The sequence below is a fragment of the Suncus etruscus genome, chromosome 14 (genome assembly GCF_024139225.1).
Source record: "Suncus etruscus isolate mSunEtr1 chromosome 14, mSunEtr1.pri.cur, whole genome shotgun sequence".
Classification (NCBI taxonomy): domain Eukaryota; kingdom Metazoa; phylum Chordata; class Mammalia; order Eulipotyphla; family Soricidae; genus Suncus; species Suncus etruscus.
The window spans coordinates 68,014,117-68,027,436 of NC_064861.1; the positions used below are offsets into that span (position 1 = coordinate 68,014,117).

Consider the following 13,320-nt stretch of genomic DNA (forward strand, 5'->3'; position numbering starts at 1 on the left):
GAGTGATAGCACAGTGGTAGGCGTTTGCCTTGTACAAGACCGACCTGGACAAACCCAGGTTTGATTCCCCGCATCCCATATGGTCCCCCGAGCCTGCCAGAGTGATTTCTGAGAGCAGAGCCAGAAATAACCCGAGCTGCTGCAGGGTGTGGCCCAAAAACCAAAGCCAAAAAAAAAAGTCACATTTTTTGTATTTTTGGTCACACCCGGCAGCGTTTAGGGGTTACTCCTGGCTCTGCACTTAGAAATCACTCCTGGCAAGTTCGGGGGACCATATGGGATGCTGGGATTCGAACCACCGTCCTTCTGCATGCAAGGCAAATGCTCTACCTCCATGCTCTCTCTCCAGTCCCCCCCCCAAAAATTTTTTTTAACTGTATAGATAGAATAGTTTAGAAAATAAATTATTGAAGCCAGAGCATTAGTGCAGCAGATAGCATGCTTTGCTTTGCATCAGTGATCTAGGTTCAATCCCCGGTATCTTACATGGTCCTCCAAGCCCTGCTAGCAATGATTCCTGAGTATCTGAGTATTGTTGAGTGTGAGGGAAAAAGAAGATAGTTTTGAGAATCAGTGGCAGAGCACTTGCTTTCCATATTTGATCGGGAGGGGGGGGGGGAAGGGGAGGGAGGGAGGGAGGGAGGGAGGGAAAGAAAGGGAGAGAGGAGGGAGGGAGAGATGGATCTGATCTGCTTAAGAGAATATATTTAAACTACTTTTAAGCTCAAAAGTGGCAATCTGGAGGCTGAATACTGCGCTTGCCTTACACATGAGCTGACCCAGGTTCTATCTCCAACACCCTATGTGGTTGCCGGAGCCCAGGAGTGATCCCAAATCACACACCCAGAAGCCCTGGGTATGTGATGGTATGGTATGGTATGGTATGGCCTCCAAATAGAACAAAACAATGACAATCTGGGTCAGAGAGGTAATGGAAATGGCATATTTTGCATTCAAAATGTCTAGATTTGATCCCTGACCACCCATGTTCTTAAGAACTGATAGGACTGACAGTACCAACAAGCACAGAGGTGGCAGTAGTTCCTGAACACAGCCAAGCATATTTTCTCTCCCGTCTGACCGCAACCCTTCCTCCCAAAAGACAAGACAGATCTTGCAATCTGATGAAAGCGGCAGTTGCCTATCTCTCAGCTGTATTGAGGAAACCCTATACCCAGACTGTGTCTGGAGATAGAAGGAGCCATGTATGATCCTATCTTGAAATCACAGTGACAAAAAGCAAGAAACCAAGAAAAATTCAGAACGTGGCCAGCTCGGGCTAGACCTTGTTTTATCAGGCACAAACTCACAAGCAGTGAGAAAGAGGATTACTCCAACCTGATTTCCCAGCTTCACTGACATTCAATATATAAAAGACAGGATCACAAACCAGAATTTCATTTGACTCTTCATTGAACTGTTGCTTCGTTTCCGATTCATTCAACAGCTACCTGTTGAACTGACTAATTCAATAGATATCCCTTGGGTAATCTGTTTTTTTTTTTTTTTTTTGGTTTTTCGGGCCACACCCTTTTGATGCTCAGGGGTTACTCCTGGCTAAGCGCTCAGAAATTGCCCCTGGCTTGGGGGGGACCATATGGGACGCCGAGGGATCGAACCGTGGTCCTTCCTTGGCTAGCGCTTGCAAGGCAGACACCTTACCTCTAGCGCCACCTCACCGGCCCCTCCTTGGGTAATCTGGGTAATTGTAGGGCCAGAAAAAGCATACAGGTTCAAATCCACAGGATTTGATGGTTTCCTGAGCACTGAACTAGGAATAGCTCCTAAGCACCATTGGATGTGGCCCCAAAATAAAAAGACAGGCATGTGAAGAATTGGATCTGAAGTTGTCCTAGTATCCTGGACTGCTGTAACGAAACTGATTTTTGGGTCACACTTGGCAGCACTCAGGGATTACTTCTGGCTCTACACTCAGAAATCGCTCCTGGCAGGCTCGGGGGACCATATGGGATTTGAACCACCGTCCTTCTGCATGCAAGGCAAATGCCCTACCTCCATGCTATCTCTCCAGCCCCACAAAACTACTTTGTCTTAAAAAAACCGGTTTTATTTTTTGTTTGGGGTCACACCTGGCTGTGCTCAAGATTTTATTCCTGGTGGTTTTGGAGGACCCTATGGCATGAAAGGAATTGAATCCAGACCTTCAATTAGAACCCAAGTTTATCATTCATATTATGAAGGCTGCAAATCCAAGATTAGTATGACAATACAGTCCAGTTCTGGAAAAGTCCATCCTGAACTTGCAAGATGCCAACTTCTTGCATCTTCAATGGGGCAAACGGGGTGCTCTGGGGAATGTTATATAAAATAGAACAATGACTTCATTCATGGTGGCTCCATCCTCAAAATGTAATCCTGTGCAAAAAAAAAAAAAAGCTGTCTCCCTCTCTTTTAATACTATGACAGTAGATATTAATGTTGTGGCTGTGGGAGGAGAGATACTAAGAGGCCATAGCCAAAGTTTTCCAAAAGTTAACAAAAAGCCCAGGAAGCTGGGGAGAAAACTCAGTAAGCTAGAACACACACTTGGCATGCAAGTGGGTTCAAATCTCATATCCACCTCCAGGAGCTACTCCTGAGCACTTAACCACTATCAGGTATAGCACTCCACTTCTCTACCCTACCAAATTACTTGCAACAAAAATGGACTGGTGGTGCTCGCTTTGGCAGCACATATACTAAAATTGGAATGATACAGAGAAGATCAGCACGGCCCCTGCGCAAGGATGACACGCAAATTCACGAAGCGTTCAAAAAAAGGTGGTGTGTATGTGCGCCCTGGGCCCCTGGCTCTGCATTAAGCAATTTTGCGGAACCAGGGATCAAACTGCATCATTTTTGAAAGTGCTCAAGAGGACCGTATTGTTTTCATTCCCAGCAGCACTCAGGGTAATGTTACTCCTGGCTCTGTGCTCAGAAATCACTCCTGGTTCAGGGGATCGTGAGATGCCAGGGATTGAATCCTAGTCAGCAGCATGCAAGGAAAACATCCTTCCTTCCCACTATACTATTGCTCCAGCCCAGGGGGACCATATTGGGTGCCAGAAATCAAACCCATGTAGGCCATATGTAAGCAAGCAACCTACCTGCTATACAAAAAAGTCCATGATTTCATCTTGTTTTTTTTTTTTTTTTTGGTTTTTGGGGCACACCCGGTAACGCTCAGGGGTTACTCCTGGCTATGTGCTCAGAAGTTGCTCCTGGCTTGGGGGACCATATGGGACACTGGGGGATGGTCTGTCCAAGGCTAGCGCAGGCAAGGCAGGCACCTTACCTTTAGCGCCACCGCCCGGCCCGATTTCATCTTTTTTGTTGTCTTCTGGGCCACCCCACATGATACTCAAGAGATTACTCCTCAGAAATCACTCCTGGCACGTTTGGGGAATTCAGAGATGCCAGAGATTGAACCTGGATATCGACTCCAGATAAAGCAAGCTAGACTTCATCTATCATCCTTAGTATCTTCTTGTTTATATGTATTGTAATTCCCTTCATTTTTGGTGTGTGTATAGTTTTGTCATCCAGATTTCAAGAGATCTACAAAAACCAGCACTAATCCATGAAATTGCATCGTTTCAATCTTCAATAATGGTACTACTTACCCATGCTCCATCCTCCATAAAAGTTTGTATTCATGTCCTTTGGACAGAGGTCTCATGATTACCAGGGTTAATATTTGACCTTTCCTACCAGTTTTTCTTTGACAGGCACAGGGGACCATATGGGATGCTGGGACTTGAACCACCGTCCTTCTGCATGCAAGGCAAACGCCTTACCTCCATGATATCTCTCCGCCCCCACAGTACTTTTTTTTTTTTTTGGCCACACCCGGCAGTGCTCAGGGGTTACTCCTGGCTGTCTGCTCAGAAATAGCTCCTGGCAGGCACGGGGGGGGGGGGGGGGGGGGGGGGGACCATATGGGACACTGGGATTCGAACCAACCACCTTAGGTCCTGGATCGGCTGCTTGCAAGGCAAACGCAGCTGTGCTATCTCTCCGGGCCCCCACAGTACTTTTTTTTTTTTTTTTTTTTTTGGTTTTTGGGCCACACCCGGTAACGCTCAGGGGTTACTCCTGGCTATGTGCTCAGAAGTTGCTCCTGGCTTGGGGGACCATATGGGACACCGGGGGATCGAACCGCGGTCCGTCCAAGGCTAGCGCAGGCAAGTCAGGCACCTTACCTTTAGCGCCACCGCCCGGCCCCCCCACAGTACTTTTAATATTGAAGGATAGATTATTTATCTGTGCCCAGCATAATTTTGGGTATAGGTGCTATTATTATTTTAAGCTCTTAAATAAAGGATATGTCAGTGATCAATAAAAGAGGATGAAAAAACAGCAATTCTGCTAAGCAACCCTAATTATCCAGGGGGGCTGAGGTTATTTGGGTCATACCCAAGCTGTGTTCAGAGCCTACTCCAGGCTCTATGTTTGGGGATCATATGGAATGTCGTAATAAACAAAACAGGAGTTGTTACAAATGGAAAGTACTTTATTTTAGTGAAACAAACATAAAATGCAATGACTAAAAACAGAACAGAGAACCCATAGCCCTGTTTTCAAGTAAGATAAAATATAAGGTATCATATACAATGATAGGTTATACTCAATATGCTGAACCCCAAACTCCCAATAGGATGTCTATATGGGGAAAGGAATGTGGTTAGGTGGAGCAAACAAGTATAAAATGAATTCTCCACTGGCGGAGAAGACCTTCTGATGACAGTCCATACCTTCCTGAGAATAAGTATCCAACTTAAAACATTTCTATCTTACTAGTATTTTTTTGGCATCAGGTCTATACCTCTGAAAATACTCAGAATTTACTCCTGGATGTTCTAGAGACCTCCACATGCAGCTGGGAACTGAACCAGCAAAAACTTCATGTAAAAGCTAGAGCCCTCGTACCAGTACTCTCTCTGTCTGGTCCCCTAACAAATAATGATAAAGGGCCAATCAGAGAAACTCGAGACATTAGTTTCACATAAGGAAGTCTTCACTGCAAAATCTAAACTAGTAAAATAGCTCAAACACCCCAATCTGACAAGTAAACTTTTCCCTTTCAGTGTTAGGTTGAATCCAGGGTCTCATACACATGAAACACACTCTACTACTAAAACTACACACCCCCAGCTTCCATGTACTCTCCACACAGCCCATCCCAGTGAGAAAGATGGAAGCAATGGTTTACATCAAGTCAATTCTGTGATTCTAAGCTAGGTAGGAAAAAAAAAATGTCACTGCCACTGCTAGAGCAGAGAAGACAAGCTCTCCAGCATACTTCCGGAAAGGGAACCATGCTACGAGGCTGTCAGACCACAGAAGAAAACACAACAGGAACACCCAAATTTCTATGGTTCCTTCCTGTGTGACTATCCTGCAGCCAAAAGATCATTCGTTCCTTTCCAAAATGTACATGTTTTCAAGTCAAAGTCTAAAACCCAGTTACACTGTAGGGGTAAGCACACTGCCCAGAAAATGCCTGGTGCCACTCAGACTCTCCATGACTGTTAGAATGAGACCCCAGCCAGGAAATCTCATTGGAAATTGTTAACCAAGATTCATAAAAGCCTTACACCCCAGAAATCAATTTGTTGATGGAAGAGCAGTGGTTCTTTTGATGAACACAGCAAATGAAATCAGGAGTCCAGATATCTGTAGTCCTGGAATTCTACTAATTCAAACCACCATGATCCTAAAACTTTGCAGCTGTGACAATGATTAGAATGCTGCTCAGGGTAGGTAGGCGCAAGCTAATATTTAACATAAACTAGCAATGTGCCTGATAAGTCTCAAAATCCCAGTCATTCCCACCTATACATATGGACCATCTTTTCTGTTAAGGCAGCTAAGTAACTAGATTCATTTACTTCAAACGTGCAGATGTCCAAGACAGGATGATCAGCCTTCAATTCCTGCAGCATCGTCCCGCTGCCAGCATCCCAGATCTACAGAACACAAGTATAAATAAGGGTAAAGAGTCATTCATTCAGCTGGGAAAGGGCCTTATCTATGCAAACAGTAGTTAGCAGTGGTCTGAAAATTCTGCCCAATCTCTTTTGAGTTGATGATCTCTTAAGGAACAGAGAGATCATTGAACCAAAAAAAGCCACTCCTTCCACACTCATTAGATCTTTTTTCTGTCTTTGAACCACAGAACTAGAAGTAGCCCCTAAGCACTTGCAGGTGTGGCCCCCAAAACAAAACAAACAAACCCAAGGCTATAGAGTTAGGAACAGCTTAAAAGAATGAACAAAATGTTTCACATGCATGAGTTTTCTGGGGTATTTTTTTGGGGGTAGCCACATGTTGCAAGTCAGTTCCTGAAGAGGTTGACTGATGGAGGGATGGAGGATGAGGTCTTTCCCCTCCAGCTCGGAGCACACGTCTACCACCCTGTTCCGTCAGCGGTTCTCAGGTGAAGCAGCAGGTAAACAGCTCGCAGACCGTCAGGCTTGTGGAAATAATTAGCTTTATTCGGTGGACAAGACTGAAGTCCAAAGACTCAGCATCAGTTCCAGCCAAAAACGCCCTCGCCTTCCACAGACCCTTGTTTTTATCCCCCAGAATCAGGTACCACCCAATGGTGGGATCAGATACCACCCAATGGTGGAAGCAGAATCAGGTACCACACTAAGGTGGGGGCAGAATGCCAGGTCACACCCTAGGGTAGGGCACAATCACCATCAGGGTAGGGTAACATAATAATCCCATAAAATGTTTACATACACAACAGCCACACAACCAACAATACTCAGCAAGCTTTCCAAACAGGATCACGTTTATCTCCCATACAATCTATCTGCCTAACTCCAAGGGTCCAGGTTTGACTCCTAAAACCACTATCACTCAAACATCTTCACAGGTAACCCTGGTGACTCAAGCTTCCACTGGGCTCAAGAAACAAATTGGTATTCAAGTGCCACTGGGGCCAAGATACTAAACTGGGAAGGCCCTACTTAGGTTCTCAAGAGTATTTCTGCCAGGAAGAACACTCGGGCATAGCCACTCAAAACAAATCCTATTTTACTTTCTAATTTTGTGGACCATACCCAATGCTCAGGGCTTATTCTTGGCTTTGTGCTCACCAGGGTTTAGGGGGGCCATAGATGGTACCAAGAATTTAACCTGTGTTGATTTAACCTATGTTGGCCATATGCAAGGTAAGTGCCATATCCCTGTACTCCCTCTCTCCAAATACAGAACTGCACAAGGAGCCATTATTACCCATAATATCCAACATTAACCCAATCTACTTTTATTACTCATATTCCTTTTCTTACTTTGCTTTTACACACTTATATGCGTTATCACAGTACAGAAGAGGATCTTCAGCTCCTCATGGCCTTAGCATTACAATGGCCCTTTTTATGTCCCTAAAGTGTACAACTGCTTTGTTGTCAGCCAAGCCTAACATGGTGTTGGTGCCCTCATATCAGCAAGAGTGCCGCCCACCCACCTCAGGGGCACCACCTAGAGGCCAAAAACAATAGACCAAAAAGAATAAAATATAATTCCCCACCCCAAAGAATCCTCAGTAATTTCAGTTTGGGGATTAGGGAGGCAGGTCAGATGTGCATGCTTTTGCTCAGGTTCAACACATGGTCTCCTGAGAATCACTGGGAGTAACTCTCCACCTCCCATGCAAGTTTTGGAGGATTTTTTTTTGGGTTTGTTTTTAAATGATTTTGTATGGGGCCACACATGGATTAAACCCTTGTTTGCAAGGTGGCAAGGCAAGAACCTTAACCTGCTGTACTATTTCTCCGGCTTGATTTTTTTTTTTTTTTAAAGTTTTGTCTGGTTCTGCACTAAAGAATCACTTCTGGCTGCTTTGTGGTTCCATGGATCAAACCTAAGTCAACTATGTGCAAAATGTGGCCTCTCCATCTACTGCTATACTAGCTCTCAGGACCCTACACAAATTTATTTTATACAGGGGTTTTGATATGTTTCTTTGAGTACCAAACCAGCAGTGCTCAGGGGCTACTTTGACTTCCTATGCAGAGAATCAAGTGGTGCTGGACCTGAACTTAGACCTCCTGCATGCAAACATGTGTTCATCTGAGACACTCATGCTTCTTCGAGCACCTCCGCCTCAGGTTAATAGGATGTCCATGAAATACAACAGTTCAAAAAGGTGAACCTATAGAACTCAAAATGGAAAAATACAGAACTGGAGAGATAGATAGGTCTTAAGGCACTCGTCTTCATGTACCGCATTATGATCCCCAGAGCACCACCCAGTATCCTAAAACGCAAGAGTCAGGAGTAACCTGAGCACCTAACAAAATCCTAGAAAAATAAAGATAAACCCAAAATGGGAAGTTATATGAGAAAACTATAGATAGTATAATCTGTGTAAACATAAACCAAGTAACTACATGCACAAATGTAACCAGAAAAATAATTTAGCTGTTGACATGATAAACTTCTGTATAAAGTGAAGAGGCTCACCCGAGCAGAACTGGATGCTTCATCCCCGTGACACACCAGGATACTGCCATCATTCTCTGGGCTTTGGAAAATAGCACTTTTCGTCAGGAGTTTGCAAGTGGGTCCCCCAAGGAATGTCTGAACAGGGTGGCAAGAACACACTGGCTTCCCAGAATCATCCATCGTGTAGGACATCTCCATTAGCACACTACGTGAAGTGATGTGATTTTTATCTACAGAACAGAAAAGACAGTGTTGTCTCCTAAGGATAGTTCAAAGAAATAAACCAAGTACCCAGATGCTTACAACCCAAATTGAGTCAAGAAGCCACAATTTAATACCATAAAAAATAGACACAAAGCAAACAATTTAATAGTAACAAAATAATATAGCACCCATGATACTGAGTCTAGGTTAGGGTGAAGCAAGTTCTCTACTTGCTTCAAGTAAGTTTCAAGTGTGAGGGAAACAATTCAGAAAATGAGCTATTCTTCCTAGTAAAATCACCAAATCTTAAAGACTTTTGCTTGGGTTTTCACAATCTTTCTGCAAAGTTCTGATTAAAGGATTTTTTTCCTTCCTTCCTCACAATAAGGACATATTAGTGTGTGGAGTTGTACTTTGCGAATAAAGTGCACCGTGGTTTGCCTTCAGTTCTCCTTTTTCTTTTTGGGCCACACCCAGCAGTGCTCAGGGGTTACTCCTGGCTGTCTGCTCAGAAATAGCTCCTGGCAGGCACGGGGGTGGGGGGTGGGAAACGACCATATGGGACACCGGGATTCGAACCAACCACCTTTGGTCCTGGATCGGCTGCTTGTAAGGCAAACGCCGCAGTGCTCTCTCTCTCTGGGCCCCAGTTCTCCTTTTTCTAAAATTTTACTTTAAATATTGGAGTAGGTATTTTGGGGGGGGGGGGGGTTTACACCCGGCAGTACTCAGGGGTTACTCCTGGCTCTTCGCTCAGAAACCGCTCCTGGCAGGCTGGGGGGGTGGGGGGAGATGCCGGGATTCGAACCACTGATCTTCTGCATGCAAGGCAAACACCTTACCTCCATGCCATCTCTCCGGCCCCAGAGTAGTGGTTTCGGACATTAAATTCCAACATAGGGCCAAAGTGATCACACAGTTGTAGGCGTTTGCCTTGCACATGGCCGAACCTGCGTTAGATTCCGGCATCCCATATAGCCCCCCCACCAAGAATGCCAGGAGCGATTTCTGAGCAGAGCCAGGAGTAATTCCCGAGTACCACCAGGTGTGGCCTCCCTCCTCAAAAAAAAAAAAAAAATTCCAATACCAATACCAGTTTAACATTTCCTCCCCAGTTTTCCACCCATCCCCCAATAAGCCCCCTTGGTAGGCATAACTTTTTTTTTTTGGGGGGGGGGCCACACCCGGCAGTGCTCAGGGGTCACTCCTGGCTGTCTGCTCAGAAATAGCTCCTGGCAGGCACAGGGGACCATATGGGACACCGGGATTCGAACCAACCACCTTTGGTCCTGGATCGGCAGCTTGCAAGGCAAACGCCGCTGTGCTATCTCTCCGGGCCCAGTAGGCATAACTTTTAATAAATTCTTTAACTGACTCTCCATAAGATAATTACAAAGTTGTTCCTGACTTGAGTTTCAATTATACAATGCCCAACCAACACCCTCTACCACTGGACATGTCCCACCAATAATAGCTCCAGTTTCCCTCCTGCAACTTGCCACCACCCTCTCCCCTGCCAATGGCACTTTCTTTTCTTTTTCAATATTGTTATGGAAGGGGCATCATGCATGTCACTTTATTTCCTTTCAGCACTCAGTTCTTGTCCAGAATGACCATTTCCAACTATAATTAATTATTGCCTAATTACACTCCCCTGCTCTTTGTAGCAAGCTTCCTACCATGGACTGGTCCTCCGGGCCCTCATCTACTGTCTTTGGATGCTATTACCATACTATATTTTCTTTTTCTTTCTTTTTTTATTTTTGGGCCACACCAGGTGGCACATGGGTTACTCCTGTCTCTGAGCTCAGAAACAGTCCCTGACAGTTTCAGGGGACCATATGGGATGCCAGGGATCGAACCTAGGTCTGTCCCAGGTCGGCTGCCAGCAAGGCAAACACCCTACCACTGTGCCACAATATCCTTTTTTTTTTTTTTTTTTTTTTTTTAGCTTTTTGGGTCACACCCGGCAGCCTGGCTCCTTCAGGAATCGCTCCTGGCAGGCTTGGGGGACCATTTGGGATGCTGGGATTCAAATCACTGTCCTTCTGCATGCAAGGCAAACAACCTACTCCTCTGGCCCCTATACTTTTTTCTTTTTTTTTGGGCCACACCCATTTGACACTCAGGGGTTACTCCTGGCTATGCACTCAGAAATCGCCCCTGGCTTGGGGGAACCATATGGGACACCGGGGGATCGAACCGCAGTCCGTCCTACGCTAGCGCTTGCAAGGCAGACACCTTACCTCTAGCGCCACCTTTCGGGCCCCACCTATACTTTCTTTTTATATCCCACAAATGAGTGAGGTTATTCTAGTTCTATCCCCCTCTCTCTGGCTCATTTCATTCAGCATAATATTCTCCATATCTGTCCAGATATAAGCAAATGTCACGACTTTATATATTTTTTCCTAACAGTTGCATAGTATTCCATTGTATAGATATACCAGTTTCTTGATCCATTCATCTATTCTCGGGCACTTGGGCTGTTTCCAGATTCTGGCTACTGTGAATAGTGCTATGACAAACATTTAAGAGTGCAGAGCTGGGGCCAGAGCGATAGCACAGTGGTAGGGCATTTGCCTTGCATGTGACCAACACAGGACTGATCCTGGTCCGATTCCCAGTATCTCATATGGTCCTGAGACTGCCAGGAGCAGTTTCTGAGTGCAGAGCCAGGAGTAATCAGATTGCAGATGGGTCTGATCCAAAAACCAAAAACCAAACATAACACAAAAAAAAAGAGTGCAGAGCCTATGCTTTCCCTTAAACACGCATCTCACTTGTCTTCTCGTTTCTTTGCTTACTTCCTTGTCCTTTGAAGTTCATGGTCTCTCAAATAATTCTTTCCTTCCCCACTCCAACCCTAGCATTTTTCTAAGTTTTGTTCAATAAAATCTAAATTGCAGGACTGGAGAAATAGTACAATGGATAGGGCACTTGGCTTGCACACAGCCAACCCAGGTTAGTTATACAGTCTCCCCTGAGGACTGCCAGGTGTGGCCCCAAAACACAATCAACAAAAATCTATTCTGATTTACTAAAACAAAGTGCACTTGCTATTACAGATTGTGGAAACGTGATTCAGGTTCCAGGAGGCAAACACCAGAAAACAAACAACAGAATCCTAAGATTTTTACAGAACTCTCAACAAATCACAGCCTCAGAGATGAAGGAGTCATGATGACCAAGAAGCAAAAAGTAGGGCCCGGAGAGATAGCACAGTGGCGTTTGCCTTGCAAGCAGCCGTTGCAGGACCAAAGGTGGTTGGTTCAAATTCCGGTGTCCCATATGGTCCCCCGTGCCAGCCAGGAGCTATTTCTGAGCAGACAGTCAGGAGTAACCCCTGAGCAAAACCAGGTGTGGCCCAAAAACCAAAAAAAAAAAAAAAAGAAGCAAAAAGTAGTTTTTTCTCAATACATCAATTAAATCTACCTACAATTTGCATTAGACTCAGCAACTGAATGATTCTAAAAACATTCTTGGGGCCGGTGAGGTGACGCTAGAGGTAAGGTGTCTGCCTTACAAGCGCAAGCCAAGGAAGGACCAAAGTTCATAACCCCGGCGTCCCATATGGTCCCCCCAAGCCAGGAGCGACTTCTGGGCCCATAGCAAGACCCCTGAGCGTCACTGGGTGTGGCCCAAAAAAACAAAAAACAAAAACAAAAACAAAAAAACATAATGGAGGGAACTAGAGAAATAGTACAATGGGGAAAGAGGCAACTTTGCAATCAACCTAGGTTTTATCCCCAGCACTCTATATGGTGAATTTTCAGAGCCTACCAGGAACAAGCCCTGAGACACTAGCTATGTATACCCCCTCAAACAAAACGGAGGGGGGCAATTTCTGAGCACTTAGCCAGGAGTAACCCCTGAGAATCAAACGGGTGTGGACCAAAAAAAAAAAAAAATTCTTGACCATCAACAACAGAGTTCCCCGGAATTTAGACTCACACTTTTCATCTGGGAAAGAACCATAAATTCAAGCAGTCAGCCCAGGAGCCCTGATTCTGGAATAAGGTTGTGCTGATCAGGCCTTCACTGAGTCCCACCTAATTATTGTTATCTACAAAACTTACCAATGATTTGACCCCAAGGAAGAAGGAACCTTACTAGTCTGAAATGAGTGCAGGAAAACCATGACACTGACCGAAGGTGGCTCAGATGTCTTACACCAGGCCACTCCACAGAAAGTTAACACTATTTTAAAGAGAACATGACAATTTGTTCGAGCAGGTTCTATGGCAGAACTAAGGTTCCCATCCTCACTGGGATAGGACCTTACCTGTCAGTCCAGAGGCTAACCAGTGCCACCTGATGGGGAGAGCGAACTCTCATGCCCTCCCTCCTCCAACATGCTCCCCCAACAACCCACAGCCCTATGAGGACATTCCAATACTCACCTGGTCTGTAAGTCACAAGGCAGTGGCGGGTGCTGCTTTCTGTCTGAAAGTCAACGAAGCCTCCTGGCTCCAAGGGGAGTACATGAGGCAAATGATCCAAATTCAACTTTAGCTCCCAGAAGGAAGCACTCTCCAAAGTCCCAGCCAATAATCCACCATAGGGAAATGCTAATGAAGCAGCTCTAGGGATGTATGACAAAGATACCAGCGGGCACCTGAAGGAAAACAAAGAAATCAAAGCTCAACTACAAGA

The 13,320-nt window shown here is 45.2% G+C and overlaps 1 protein-coding gene and 1 non-coding gene across 3 annotated transcripts in view; one reads left to right on the forward strand and one right to left on the reverse strand.

The window, feature by feature from the left end:
• Positions 1–2,675: 2,675 nt before the first annotated feature.
• Positions 2,676–2,782, forward strand: LOC126029145 (U6 spliceosomal RNA). Its single transcript, XR_007502798.1, has one exon. It is a non-coding gene; the product is annotated as a U6 spliceosomal RNA (small nuclear RNA).
• A 2,412-nt stretch (positions 2,783–5,194) lies between these two features.
• Positions 5,195–13,320, reverse strand: part of RFWD3 (ring finger and WD repeat domain 3) — a 36,741-nt gene continuing 28,615 nt past the window's right edge. For both annotated transcript variants that reach the window (XM_049786367.1, XM_049786366.1), the window contains exons 10-12: positions 13,068–13,282; positions 8,479–8,690; positions 5,195–5,969 (exon numbers count right to left, since the gene is read on the reverse strand). In XM_049786367.1, the coding sequence (XP_049642324.1) occupies positions 5,826–5,969; positions 8,479–8,690; positions 13,068–13,282 (571 nt within the window). In that variant the 3' untranslated portion in view covers positions 5,195–5,825. The remainder of the gene's footprint in view (positions 5,970–8,478; positions 8,691–13,067; positions 13,283–13,320) is intronic.